Here is a 14,141-nt window from a genome sequence, read left to right on the forward strand (position 1 = left end):
CAGTTGAAAATAACAGACAGTAAATGACCAAAAAAAAAAAAAAAAAAAAAAAGACAAAATGGCTCAGAAACACAAATCAGAAATATTGCATCTCTGCAGGATTCATGCTGAAAATCATATACACCCAAACATGCTACTTAGAGCAACAGAAGGGTGAGAATGCAGGATCGAACCAAGATCACACTTGTTATAGAAAACTCCAATTAAGATATTTTAAGATGTGGTGAGTTCTGTCTCTGCTGGAGAGCTATAATATTATTAAAGTATTCATCAGCATTGGAAAAGTTACTTTTAAGTGTTTGTTGTTATCTTCTAAACTTTTCATATAAGACTTCAAATCAGACCTTAATTTATTATAGATTGTGGTGATACTACAAACTTCACTTTTTTGCTAAGTAACAAACAGAATATAAAAGTTTGACTTCCAGCAGAGATATCAAGACACAATGCTCAATTTTGAGGGTTTACAATATTATGCAATGTTTGCTGTAGACATTACCATTTCATTAGCATATTCTACTTTACATGAAATCCAGCAATGAATGCTGTCCCTGATCTAAGGCTAATCCTCTTTAAAGAGCTACAGGCTATATTACATGTGGCCACAGCCACAGTTGTGCCATGGCTGAATCACTTTGAAGCCTATTGAACAGAGTTCCCTTGTGAGACTATACACAAACCCGTAAACCAATGCTGCCTGTGCTGTGAAATCCTACTGTTTTTCATCACTGAGATTTTTTTTTTGTAAGGGGCACAGCCACCCTAGTCCCAAGTGAGGGATGAGATACAAGGCTGCCTTCACCACCTCTCAATGACAAGTTACATCTGAAGCATATATGCCTGAGGTAATGCAAACACCTCACTCCTAAACACCACTAAATGGCTCACAGGGATGCTCTGTCTCACAGACAGGCTTCTGAAATACGGCAGGTTACCACGGCTCACTCTTCAAGGCTGACAGCCAATATAACCTGGAGTGGGAAGGAGATGGAAGGCGTTGAAGTGAGAATATTTACTGAAACGTGGCTCCCTCTTGTCTTCTTTTTCTGCATTTATTCTACCTCAGACCCCTTTCTGTGGCATGGCTCAGGTTTATTTCAGCAGGCTTTGGTTCAGGCCTATTTTTTGGTCACTTAATTTTAGGATGTCAGCTGGAAAGCAAGAGTGGTATCACAACGACTGACCAGAAACTACAATTAAAGCCTACATCTGAGGAAAACCATATGCCATATATAAATAAAAGTTTATTTTAGGGCTTATCTTAACTCTTCAAAATAACTTTCATTTCACTGGAGCCTAGAACAATTGTCACAGTGTTTATATGCCAATGGATCTGCTTCAGAACAAAAGAAAAGAGATTTTTCAGTATAGAAAATATACCTTATCATTGTTAGAATCTTAGCAACTCCCAATACAAAAATACTCACCACTAGACAAACTATGTGTTCTGTCTTTGATTAGAGCTGATATGTGGCCACCTTGAGAAACCACAGCTTTGGACGGTTTCCACAGTTTAGGTCTTTAGAACAGGAAACAGCAAAGAGCAGAGAACATCAAGCTGAAGTGCAAGGGTTATCATTGAAGGAGAACATACTTTCCTCAGCTGTAATCACTGCAAGAAACCTGAACTATTGTTTTAGTTCTAGCAAGGAGAGCTCTCAGGTCTCTTAACGGCCAGAGACGGTCACTGGAATCATAAATAATTCCATCATGTAATAGTTGTGACTCACCAAGTCTTCTCTTGTTTAGATCGTCAGTGTGAGGTTTGATACAAAGGATGGGCTTCCACATGCATGCCCTCTGTTGCACAGAGCTAAGCCAGGGTGTCACACTGCATGCTGTGCTACCTACAGCAACACAGACGTCTCTTCAGCAAGCCTGTTTAAGGTCCAACCACATGTAGCTTGTAAATCTGATAAGGTCAACAACTGAGATATCAGGGAGACTCTCCAGGTGAGGTTCAGAGGTTATCTGCAGGCAGAAAAACGTCAGAACAATACATGGATTGCATACTTCTTGTAAGCAATTACAGAAGGAAAAGCTTTATCTGTATGCCAAGTATTTTCTCTTTCTGGTTTGAGTGGAGTTCCACAAAATAGGAAACGCGAGATGACTATGCCATCTGGAAGTGTAGTGACCTACAACCAGGGGATCAGAACTTTAACCAGTAAATCACCTCCAGGTAACAAAAAAAGGGAGATGACCACCAAATACCCGAAAGCTGGACTCCCAATTATTGGTAAACAAAGAGAACTCCAGTCGGCTCACTAACAAAAGCCCCACAGCTTTCTAACTATGTTTAGAAAACACAAGGGACTCTTTTATTCAACAGCTAGGAGGAATGAGCACAGCTACAATCAGCAGCTGTGCACAGAACACTCATCCCCAACACGTTCCTAAGGTACACAAACGATTTTTCATTTCCAGCTCTACTGAAAATCATTAAGACACTCTTTGAAAAACGTGATGCTCCATCACGCCTAAGTCTCCGGTCTTTGTTCTAACTTAAAAACCAACAATAACAAACCAAACCAACCAAACCAACCAACCAAACAAACAAAAACAACAGGAAAGAACTGACAGTTTTTCCTTTGTATTAGGGCTAAAAGATGATTTGCTTTTAATTTTGAGCAAGAAGCAAGCACCTGCTCTATGGCATCAAACCTCCCTTACTTTCCTTTTTCCACTCCTTATCCCATGAAAGCTGGAGTTACAGGAGCTCTTTCCCACAGAGCTGCATGAACCTTCCTCCAAAGCCGCAGCTGTTGATAAGAAGGGACTCCAAGGCACAGGGAACATCTCCACCTCTTTTCACAGCATCCCCGCTATGTTTTCTCTCTCTCTAGCCCTCAGTGTCTGCCAGTTCTTTGTGAAGAGGGCAGCCATCCCTTAGCCAGAGTAAGGAGGGAAATGTTGAGGCCCTTCTACTGGATCAGTTCTCAAGGATCTTGCAGTGTGATCCTTGAGCCAACAGAGAGAAGTCTGTTCATCTTCCCAGCTTATTGCTGGTATCTACCATACTTGCTTGCTGCCCTGTGACTGTGTGCTTCCATTTCACAGGTCTCTGGGCTTGAGCAGCAAGGGCAGACTGGAGATGAAATAGAAATAAGGAAAGCAGGGAGCAGGAAAGCACCCAGACAGAGGGAGAAAAGCCCCACTGACAAAACAAAAGGTGGAGGGAACAACAGGGTAGTGAGAAAAAACATCAGGAGGATGGTGAGACAGAAGGACCACAGACAGCAAGAGAGGAGGGAGATGGAGAAGAAATTGGGGTAGCAGAGAGGCACAACAGAAATGAAGGGGAGAAGATAGAGGGGGGAAAACCAGGACATGCTTGGAAGAAGGACAAAGGGCAGATGACGTGGAAAGAAAGAACACAAGAGAACTGGGACAGTGGTGCAAGTAAAGTCCATCTTGTAAGAAAGGGTGCTCTTTGCTAGTCAGAATGAGCTCCCTCAGACTGACTTTGTTCAGGTTGGATGAGAGGGAAATGGAAAAGTTCTTTTATCCTGAGTAAAGAAAGAACAAAGAAGTAAATAAAACACGGGGGGGAACTGCACTCCTTTTTCCTCTGGCATTTCTCTTCACTGCTTTGTGGTTCCTGCAAGTGCAACGTGAAATTTCAGTGAAAGCAACCCCTTCTTGTGCTTATCTCCTCCTCTCACACTGCGATCCAGCTGAATATCCTGCTTTATACTCGGACTGCATGTCTTTGAGGAGGGACTGTTTCTTTTCCCTTTGAGCAGGAGGCACTTGGCTGCTCTAAGGTCACAACAACTAATTGCAGAACCTGGCTATGGGTTGCTGCTTGCTCTGTTACGCCTTTCCCAAATGAACTCTTGGAAGTTACCACTGAAATGAGTGCCATTAACTTGAAGTGTCACACGAGCTCTTGCAATCCGAAATGCCATTTCCCGCTGCCTGATCAAACATTGCCACCTACCGGCCCCCCGTGCAGGTCTGTGCTGGGCGCTACGGGGATGTTATTTCCCAGCACCGACGATGTGCGAGCAAAAGCATCCACCCGACAGCATTTCGTAGCCCAGGGCTGTGACTGTCCCTCCTGCTGCCTGGCTCTGCACATCCCCAAAGGGCTAAGGACGATCCAGGTCACCCCTGTGCTGCACCCCTGTGCTGCGTGCACCCCACCACGGAGCTTGTCAGGGCCCACGAGGCACGCGTCCAACACCTCAAGCGAAAAGTCATGTGTTCACATCCACTGCAAGCATTTTCTAAGGCAAAATTTGACATAGAAGGCCCCACTTCAGCATTCACACAACACCGCTGAGAAAACTACAGTACCAGGGAGGGAGAAATCCAGCTGCCAAAAGAGGGTCATCAGCAAGGCACAGAAAGTGTACTCAGCATTTACAAGCTAGTTATCTGTCACACCTAAATTGCTCTTGTTGCATGGTGGCAAACCCAGTCTGAAGCTGTGACACCCACACCTGTAAGTCCAGCCATGGTAGGGCTGGGCAGAGCTGCAGTAAAATCTCAGCACCACTGAAATCAGGCCAGACCTGCTGTTGATCCAGCAGGATAAGGACGCTTCCATGACGTTAAGCTAAACAGCAGAGAAAAATAGCAGGTGTCAGACTGGTCCAGGCTGTTTCTAGTCTCAGGTCTTGCCCTGCACATGGGTCCACAGAACAGCTTTTAGGCAGCAAAAGAAACACAGCTATGAAGAGCGGGATTCCTGAATATCCACACACCATTGTCAATGAGTTCCCAGCTTTTGAGTAGGCTAGGCAGATCACTGACCACTGTGCCACTTGCTCAATGGGCCAGAACAACCAAAAAACCAACAAACAACCAATCCTGAAAGACCAAAATCTCACATTGGGATGTTTTACTGAATGTTCCTAAAACTTGTCAAAGCACTGGGAGGAAGTTTGCAGAAAGGGTTTTCATGTTTAGTCGCTTAGAAAGAATTAGCTGGAACACAGATATCCAGAGGGAGTCCTTTCACTCACTAACCCAGAATACACTTTCTATGATTCTTATGACCTAACATGAACTGCCCCGAAATAGGAAGAAACCGACTTCCCTTCAGTGACTCTCAGCTTCGCAAAAAGTGATCCTGATTGAAAGCTTATGAGAAAAGGTTAAGAAAACTTAAGAGTTCCTAGTATTTCTCCATTTTCCGGATTTGCCTGTTTGGGACCTAGACTTACCTGAAGCCTTAGGAATCAGACCAAAGCTGTTAGAAAAACAGCACAACAACCAACCCCAACCACCTCAGTCTTTCAGCCTATCATAGTTGCTCATTACAAATACATAATTAGCCCCAGCAGATAGCCATGCTAATATGCCACTGATAAACACACAGACACACCAGATGCAGGGAACCATTAACTTAAAGTTACGAGCAGGGTTTTTTCAGGAACTTCCTTCTCCCTTATTATTGGCAAGGCAATGAACATGGGTGTCTGACACACAGCCAGACAGAAGGCACCCTGAGAGGAAAGCACGGCTCCAACCCACTTCTGTGTCCACGTCCAGCACTGTTGCTGCAATCCAGTTCCAGTGCCTCGTCCACTATGCCACGCTAGCCAGCTCCGTGGGCTTTGCACTTCTATTTGCAGTTTCACTTCTGAAGGAAATTCAATAATCGAAAAAAAGAAAAAAAAGAAGTTAATGCAACATAGGAATGGACTCTAGTACACTGAGTAACTTTTTTTGTAGGAAATAATTGTGGCTACACCCAGAAAGCCCCAGAAGGACAGAGTGCTGGGGATTTTCTGTTTCAGGGGAAAGGCTGCGATCATTTTGCTGAAGCTGGCAGCATTTCAGCCAGCGCAAGACTTAGGGACGGGAGGAGCGATAAATCCAGTCCCAGACATCTCCTGTATGAAGTCACACAGCGCTGTATCAAATTAAGAAACTAATAGGAAAGACGTAGTTGGCGCGAAGCGAGCTAATGCCAGAAGAAAGTGAAATAAACAGGAAGAGCACTGACATACCTCGGCAGCTACAACTGAAGTAACCTCACCGGGAAAGCTCTCTCCCGGCACCGAGGCCTTGTAAAGCGGCTGTATCCGGAAGCAAAGGTCTGGCAGGAATTACAGCAGGCAGCACATGCTGCGCATTGCACAACGCTGTGCTTTCCAGAAGGCGCCGAGCCCTGGTGCGCCAGCACACGCACCCAGCCTGCCTGCCGCAGCCCCGGTGTGCTGGTAAGTGAGCGAGCGGCTTCAGGGAATCGCTTCTCCTGCTCTGCTTCTCATGGGCTCCCTGCAAAACCTTGTCGGAGCCCTGCTGGAGGGCGCAGAGGGAGCCAGGCATACGCAGCAGAGCTATCGGGACTGATAAAAGCTCTTACAGGAGTGCGGTAGCGAAAGAACTTAGCAACCTACAGGTGATTTACCTGTTTATTGAACAAATAAAAGGAGCCCGCAAATGAAATACAGCTCATATGACCTAGCACAGGCATTTAACTCCGTGGGCTTCAGCTTACAGTCCTTACCGAGGCACACCACCCTGGTCACAGCACTACACATACACAGAGCAGTGCAGGACTGAGACTGAGACAAAGCCTTTCGCTCTGTGCCCTGCCTCTCGTTCCGTGTGTGGGAGTAATCTTGCTTAATAAGTAAATTGCAGCAGCTGAAAGGGAGGGAATGGCTCATTTTTTCCCACCGGGCGGCTGGGTTGCATCAGAATTTCTAGTGAAATGAATTTTCGGCTCAGCTTGGTTCAGCAGCAAGAAGAGGAGGCAGTGCAACGAAGCTGCTTAGAGCACAGGAAAATAACTGAACGCTTTTTAGTAACAGTGAACTGTTACTTCGAAATCATGCCTTGTAATTACTACATTTTGTTTGTGTTCAAAGCGTTAATTTTGGAGGTGGGAAGTGAAACTGAAACTACTTAAATTCTTCTGAAAGCTTAACCTGCCACCTCTGCAGCATACGCTTCTTGCCAGTGGTGTGACTACTGGTTTGAGAAAAGTCCTCGGCGAATGTGAGATTTTCAGATGTCCAACAATGACCCCAGCCGAAGCTGAGCTCCAGCCGCTTTTCGGAAAATAACAAGACGCCACCAGCACGTGCAGAGCAGAGCCTGGCTGTTCACAAGGCGTGAAGCCACTGCCACCCCTGGCACCGGAGCTCCCCACCACATCCCGCCCTCGCGTCCCAGCTCTACGGGGCCCACGGGCACAGGTGAGGAGGGGTCCGGGCCCCTGTGTTGGCCTCGGGTGGTGGGGGAAGTGAAAGGGCCTCTGGGGGCTGATGAAGGCCAGCACGGTTTTCAAGAAAGCCTTCTTGAAACCCTCATTCTGCACCACCCCTGCCCCAGGGTTCGTGGTCACTTAAAATGAAAGGTAAATGACAAGATGGATGCTACTCTTTTTCTCGGTAGGCATGCTGAAGCCTTCTGTTCTACCCTGCAGAAGCAGATAGGCAGGGTGGTCTGAGCTTTGACCTGCAGGTAGGGGGCTCTTGCCTGTGTTGCTAAACACCCACCTCGGAGCCCTGTGGTTCTCAAGTTAGGTAACCGTGTTTGCGATTCTCAGCATCACTCCTCTGCGTCTAAAAATAGGGATACTGATGCACACTGAAAGAAATGATGTTGAGAGAAGGGAAAATGGTAAAATCATGACAGTTTGACCCAAATGAAAGTACAGACAACAGCACTGTAGTGGGCTACCTTACAGTTGCAGGAGAAATCTTGATTTTCAGTATGGAAAGTTTCCTTCTCCAGATAGTATTCTCCAAAACCTTTTTGCTGCCCCATATGATCTAACAATGAAAAACTCTTTCAGTATTGATTTGGCATCAAACTCAGCCTGAGACTTGAGACAGAAAACTGTTTCTACAGACTGATTTGTGAACTAAGTGAAATGATGTGGGTTTTCCCGTTAGCCAAAGCTGACCTCGTGTAGCATCCTGCAACCTCTTACACAGGTTACACGAAACAGTCAAGAGCAGAAGGAAGCGCAGAAGACAGCCCATCCTCCTGCTCACATAGCTCACCCAGCTACCTGGGGCTGAGCCATACACCTGGAATGAGGGATGGACACTGATGCCACTGAAGCATGCCTTTTACAAATGACAAAGGAGTAACCTGCCACCGGGGTGTCTGTTTATACCTTTGTCAAATGTATGGATCATATGTTCCACTTGGTTTTAAAGTGAACTCTGAGATCTATTTGGATTTTTATATTCCTCTAATTATCTGAGCTTGGCAGAAGCACTGTGGTAGCCCCCTTCAGTGAGCAAGCTGTGGTAGCTACACTTCTGTGTGAGACCTGCTGCTGTTATTGTGCCAAAGGTGTAGGAAAAGGTTTCTGGGTTTCCCACAGAGAGCAGCTCACTGATACACAACGCATTGTGCTTCGGGCTTATTTACAGTGGTATAATTAAGCCTTGGAAAGAAGAAGTCAGAATTCTTTGCTGCACTGATGGCTCAGATGCCCATAAAACAACACGTTAAATTGTAAGCTTTAGTCAGGATGATTTGATGAATAGAACTAGTAAAGATAGCTCAGACTTGGTGTGACATGTTGGGAACTTAGTGAGATGTAAGACTTTGATTGTACTGTTTGATTCCAGTAGCTGCTCACAAATAATGCACTTCTCTGACCAGCAACTGAGAACTCCTCCTCAGGAGCCTCATAGCCTTTTCTTTCTTCAGCTTCTATTTTCCTGTGTAGGAAGGTAACTTTCCTTCCATGTACAGAGGACCAGATGACAGTGTTTCCTGAGGTGTCTTGTAGATTTATATTTGGATGCACTGTGGTAACTCAGACTTCGGAACGGAATTTAGCTCCTAAGCATGTCCTGTATGGCACTGCAGTGACTTCATGCTGTGATTTTACTTTTTTCTTGTAGCTTTGAGAATTCATTTCATCATGACCTCTTTTGAAGAAGCTGAAACTGAGGAAACAGCAGCATGCCTCCACATGACTTTTTACCATCCTTGCCAAAACGACAAGATGATGTTTCGCTGCCTGAATTTCTGTAAGCGAGAACAGGTCAGGGCAGATGAAATGGCCAAATTCGGCCGTGACCCTAACATCTGCCATTATAACTTGGTGGATACTCGTGTTTCTCGGATTCAGTTTTCACTGCAGTTCTACAGAAAGCTTAACAGCTCAGAATTGTGTTTTGAGATAAAGAACATGAGCAAGAAAACAAAGCTGTTTGTGGACCACACGGAACTGGGTTACTTAAACAAAATCGACCTGCCATGGAAGTGCATCGTTTGTTTCGGGGACTACCAGATTTTAATGGAGATTCAAGAAGGGGAGTCCTTGGATTATTTTGAGACTCACTTATACTTGTCAAAAGTACCAATTTTACAAGAAAAATGCATTCCATTGGTACAACCCCTCCCTGAGAACAGCATTATCCCTTCATTGTTTCCTTCCCAAGGCAAAAGCCCTATAGAGATTGATGAAAATGAGTCATGCTAGCAGAGAGGAGGAGGCTGGATGAGATTTTGAACCTGTGAAACCTGCATGATTTAGGAGCTGAAGGCCATCATCTCAACCTACATTTTCATGGTTCTCACTTGCTGTACATCAGTCCTCTTACTGTTTTCAATACCACGACATACTTTGTTGAACAGAAACAAATTCCTGCCACTGCCTTTACCAGGGCATACGTTCTCTCTGATCTCCACTGTTTTCTACATAAACATGAGAGATACTTTGAGCCACTTCAGTCCATGGTAGCAGATTCAATTCAAGAACTGTGACTACGTGCCTCATTGATGTATTTAACAGCTTTTAATGTAGAGCATTCGGAACAATGTTTTAGCCACACGTTGGTTAGCTAAGGAGGGATGTAATGTCTCGCTGCATTTCTTATACTTTTTTTTTTTTTTTTTTTTTTTTGTTGCTTTTGACATTAAGCTCTGAACAGTATTTTCAAGCCTAGGTTGTAACTTCCCAGATTTTGCAGTTTAGAACTACCTTGTCAGCACAGCATATTTAAATTAATGTTTATACTAACTTTGCATAGAAATCTTCTTTCTATTTGGGATTAATATATATATATATATATTTTGCCAGTAAAGTGTTTTTGCTTGTGAATGTAAATAAACATGCAATATTTGTGATCATGTTATGTAAATACCCAGCTAAGTTTTGTAGTAAAGCATTTGGTTGTCCAGTAAAGATTTGTCTTCTTGTACAAGCATAGTCAAAAAACACTTGTGTGAATGAAGTCACTTCTAGGACAGTCCAGAGAAGGACCTTTCACTGCCAGTATTCTGGGCTTGCCAAAAGTGGTGCTGTTCCAAGACAAGAGTCGACAAAAACGCTTTCAGCAAGCCTTCTCCCTATTCTCCCTCCTTACTGCCCCACGCACCTTGCATTCTTATAATTTTATTTTCAGTTAAGTTTTTCTCACTTTTTATAAAAAAAATATATATATATATATATATGTATATTTTAAGGGGCTCAGCATTTCATTAGCACCTCCTTTTCATCAGGTGATTTGGATTGTTTGAAAGACACTGGAAAGGCACAGAATAGGCAAGCATTTTAGCCTCTAGCATTAGGTTATGGAGCAGATGCTATCCTAAACATTCAGGAGATCAATCTCCTGCCCTATACACTTCCATCCTTACCACTGTAAAGCACTGAAGAGCTTAGAGTTTACCTTTGCAACATACTGCTATTGACTCCAAACCCATCTGTCTGAGGAATTCTGTGATAAAGTTTACATTTAAGGTGTTTCCTTTTAACTTCCTAACCGCTGAGAATACCTTTCTACTTCATTCATTACAATACAGGAAAAGCAGGATTATAACAGAGGGTAGAGTTGTTGAATTACACGATGTACTCTAAGATTAAGAGGAACAACCACAAGCGAGATTAAGTCTCATCCTTGCCAAAAACACCTTGTTCCCATATTTTCTACCCTTTGAAGTAGCCTCTGATACCTGCTGCAGTCTTTGGGCTAGATGTGCAATGCAAGACTCGGCTGCCACCTCAGCACTGCCTCTACCACACGCCCAGCACCTCAGCCTAAGCAAAGCAGCCCAGCAAGAATCACCACGCCACCAGCCACAGCGCTACCAGCTTCTAAAGCCATTGGCTGGTTGGCTTTTTATGTGATTTTGATCTGAGTCTTCCTACTCTATAATTAGACAGTGGCAAATAGCCTGCAAGCACAAGCTGTCTGGAAAAAGAACATGAGAACACAGCCTGAAAGAAGTGCTTTCACAAAAGCTTTTATGTGAAGTCAACCTCTCATCTAAAATGCATGGGATTTCTTAAGTTCACAAATTTGGCTCATGTCTGAGGGAAGAGGGAGTGTTACATTTCCAGTAAACAGCACTCTTCCCATTAGCGCTCTTAAATGATTCCAGATTACATGCAAGTTCTTGTTTCATATCACTTGGACTTCAAAAACCAGCACTGTTACCACCACTGGGCAGTATTGTTACACAATTTCTAGTCAGTGGCCCTGTCACACAGGACATTTGCACGTGTCTCCACTCATATTCATTGCTTACGTTTTTCTGTGTTGTTATCTACAGGGAAAAAACCTCAGTCACAACTTTGCAAGTGCAGTACATAAACAGCAGTGTCTACAACCTACTTACCATCTTCCAGCTGTTCTGCAGAGGTCACAGTGCTGTCTCAGTACGCTTTGTACACGGAGAGGGGGGCTCCATGCCTAGCCATAGACCCAGAGCGGTGCAATCTGTAGGCACATCTCCAGGAGCCAGGAGAAAATACTGACCTGAGGAATGGGAAACAAACAGAGGTTTCCAAACCTCACATCGTTTCTACAACTATGTTTACCTCGGGTAAGAATCAACACCAAAATATGCATTAAAAATGAATTTTTCTTGAGCTGTACTATCAAGAACTAGCACAGCCTCTCATGGCACTGAGGATCACAGAAAAAATAACAAAAAGGCTTAGTGCTGATTCCCTCCCAAAGCTGGAATATTGTTACATATACACAACCCCCAAACAGTACTGTAGAAACAAATTAAAAATTATCAATTCTATGATAGATGTCAACCAACAAGATATTGGAAGGGACGTGTTGTGTTGCAGATACGCACACATCTGATGAATGCCTCTACTGCATACCAGTTATTAACGTGTCTGGTAACAGAAGAAAGTATCAGTGGCATGTTCTCAATAAATCTGCACAAATTGCAAGAAATTTCAAGACCTTAGGAGTGCTGTTACATAAAGCCATTATTAAGTGTAATTTCACATCTAAAACAAAAAATACTTACATCAAAAAACAAAACAAAAAGAAGGCCAGGCAGGCATAAGGAGAATGGATTTTGACAATGATTTTTTTTCATCTTAGATACATGTTTCTATCACAATTTCCACTCTCTGTATTATGCAGCAGAATCGTTTTGTGCTGTTTCAATGAACTTTCAAGCCTCACTGTCATTAAACATAGTCAAGCTCTTTCAGATAAAACACTCAGTGAAGGAGAATCAGCTGCACAGATTAGAAAATATCTGGATTACTTTCAATGATTGCATATAATGTAGAAGTAAATTCAATCGTCATTTTAAAATCAAGGATTATTGCACATGCTTTAATAACGTGCCAAAGTCAACATCTTCAAGTCTATTAAAGTGATTGCAAAAAACTATAGAGCATTTTGCATGAACCATACTGTTGGAACGGAGAATAGCAACACACATGATGAAAAAATGTTAGCTAGGAAACAATCAGCCACTCTTTGATAAATTTGCAATAGTTTCCATAGAGGTGCCAGCATTAAAAAAAAATAAAAAAATAAATCAAGAAATGCCATAGGAAAATAACTCATTAGCAAACCAAAAAGCACTGTATTTAAAAAAAAAAAAACAACATTTTGAAAATGAGAAGGTTTGGAAAAGGATACATAGCCAGCAGACTCTTATTGAGAAGATAGTTGACCATGATTCTTTGGATTAATGGATGAAAATAAAAAATATTTAAGATCCATTTCCATAATATGCAGGCTCTATAGCATCATCTGTAGGATCATCTATAACAGCTTTCTTTATAATGTAGCCAAGGGTCTATTTCATTTTAGAAGTTGGTGTAAAGTAAAACAATGATGTAAAAACCCATTTTCATTTAGGAAAGGCAGCTAGATAACTTGTTGTTCTTTGGTAAATACTCTCTCCAGAGTCTGATCCTTCAGTTCACAATGATTCTTCCAATGTTCTTTACAAATAATTTATTAGGGCATCACATAATCCCCACATTTTAAGCAAAAAGACCTGACCTAGTCTTCCATTAAATTGACTGCACAAGTGTCAGTTTTATCCTATTGACTTGAATCAAAGTTATAGTTGACATTGTCAATTCATAAGACAACCTCTGGATAAAACATCTTGGACATACCTAGATTACAAATAAAATTTACCTACAGTTCAGATTAAGTGGATTCTGAGTAGACTGAGTAGAAGACCTCATATTCTGAATATTAATGGAGTCACTCAGCTGTTTACAAAAATATGAAGAGGGTGGGGAACATATCTGGCAAGAGCTTTTTAATTAAGAACACAGTATGATGTTTAGTTTTACTACTACTACTACTACTTTTAGGTTATATGCTCAAGTCTCTTGTTCCAGTTTGGGCCAGAGGGAAAAAGAAGTTATGCACCTACAATAGAATGCCAACGTCAAAGTGTCTCAAAGTGTCTAGGAGGCTACATAAAGCTGCCAACTGAAGTCACACAGCAACAATAATAGAACTTCCCCTTCACAGAATTTAGCTGATATCATGAAGACGCTTATTTTGTCTTACAGATGATCAGTGTGAATTCTCCTGTCTACCTCCTTGATTGCCACACACGCCCCTGCCTAGAAGTTGCCATTAGTCATATATTGTTAACTTAGAATTACTTAGAATTATTGTTAACTAAGAATTACGTGTAATTGGGCTGCTAACATTTTTTTGGGGAGTTTTCTGTAATTTTTCACTTGGAGCTATCCCAGAGTTCACAATTACAGAATACTGAAAGACTGCTCTGAAACACTAACTTCCTGCTTAATCAAGCAACTCTGAACAGACTGCCCAGATAATCACGTCAAATGATTTCATGTTTGGTAATGGCACATTAGCATAGAAACATGCATAAGCAGGTGAACAACTTAATAAAAAACACTTCTTCCACATCAGTAAATATTATAATTAAAAACATACAAAAAAACAAAC

At 42.6% G+C, this 14,141-nt stretch overlaps 2 protein-coding genes across 2 annotated transcripts in view; one reads left to right on the forward strand and one right to left on the reverse strand.

Annotated features, from left to right (window-relative positions):
- ALPK1 (alpha kinase 1) overlaps window positions 1-6,010 on the reverse strand; it is a 40,350-nt gene extending 34,340 nt beyond the window's left edge. Inside the window, exons 1-2 of the mRNA XM_084286744.1 lie at window positions 5,964-6,010; window positions 5,485-5,593 (exon numbers count right to left, since the gene is read on the reverse strand). The gene's annotated coding sequence lies outside the window, so the exon portion shown is untranslated. The remainder of the gene's footprint in view (window positions 1-5,484; window positions 5,594-5,963) is intronic.
- Window positions 6,011-7,098: 1,088 nt separating this feature from the next.
- On the forward strand, window positions 7,099-9,918 carry TIFA (TRAF interacting protein with forkhead associated domain). The gene is made up of 2 exons (XM_084286248.1): window positions 7,099-7,160; window positions 8,832-9,918. The coding sequence occupies exon 2, from the start codon at window positions 8,852-8,854 to the stop codon at window positions 9,413-9,415; it is 564 nt and encodes a 187-aa protein (XP_084142374.1). The 5' UTR covers window positions 7,099-7,160; window positions 8,832-8,851; the 3' UTR covers window positions 9,416-9,918.
- The last annotated feature ends 4,223 nt before the right edge of the window (window positions 9,919-14,141 follow it).

The sequence above is a fragment of the Netta rufina genome (genome assembly GCF_964035555.1).
Source record: "Netta rufina genome assembly, chromosome: 4".
Taxonomy (NCBI): Eukaryota; Metazoa; Chordata; class Aves; order Anseriformes; family Anatidae; genus Netta; species Netta rufina.

What these genes read in the sequence shown, in the direction of transcription:
- TIFA (XM_084286248.1), top strand. Translation starts at nt 8,852, where the DNA reads ATGACCTCTTTTGAAGAAGCTGAAACTGAGGAAACAGCAGCATGCCTC.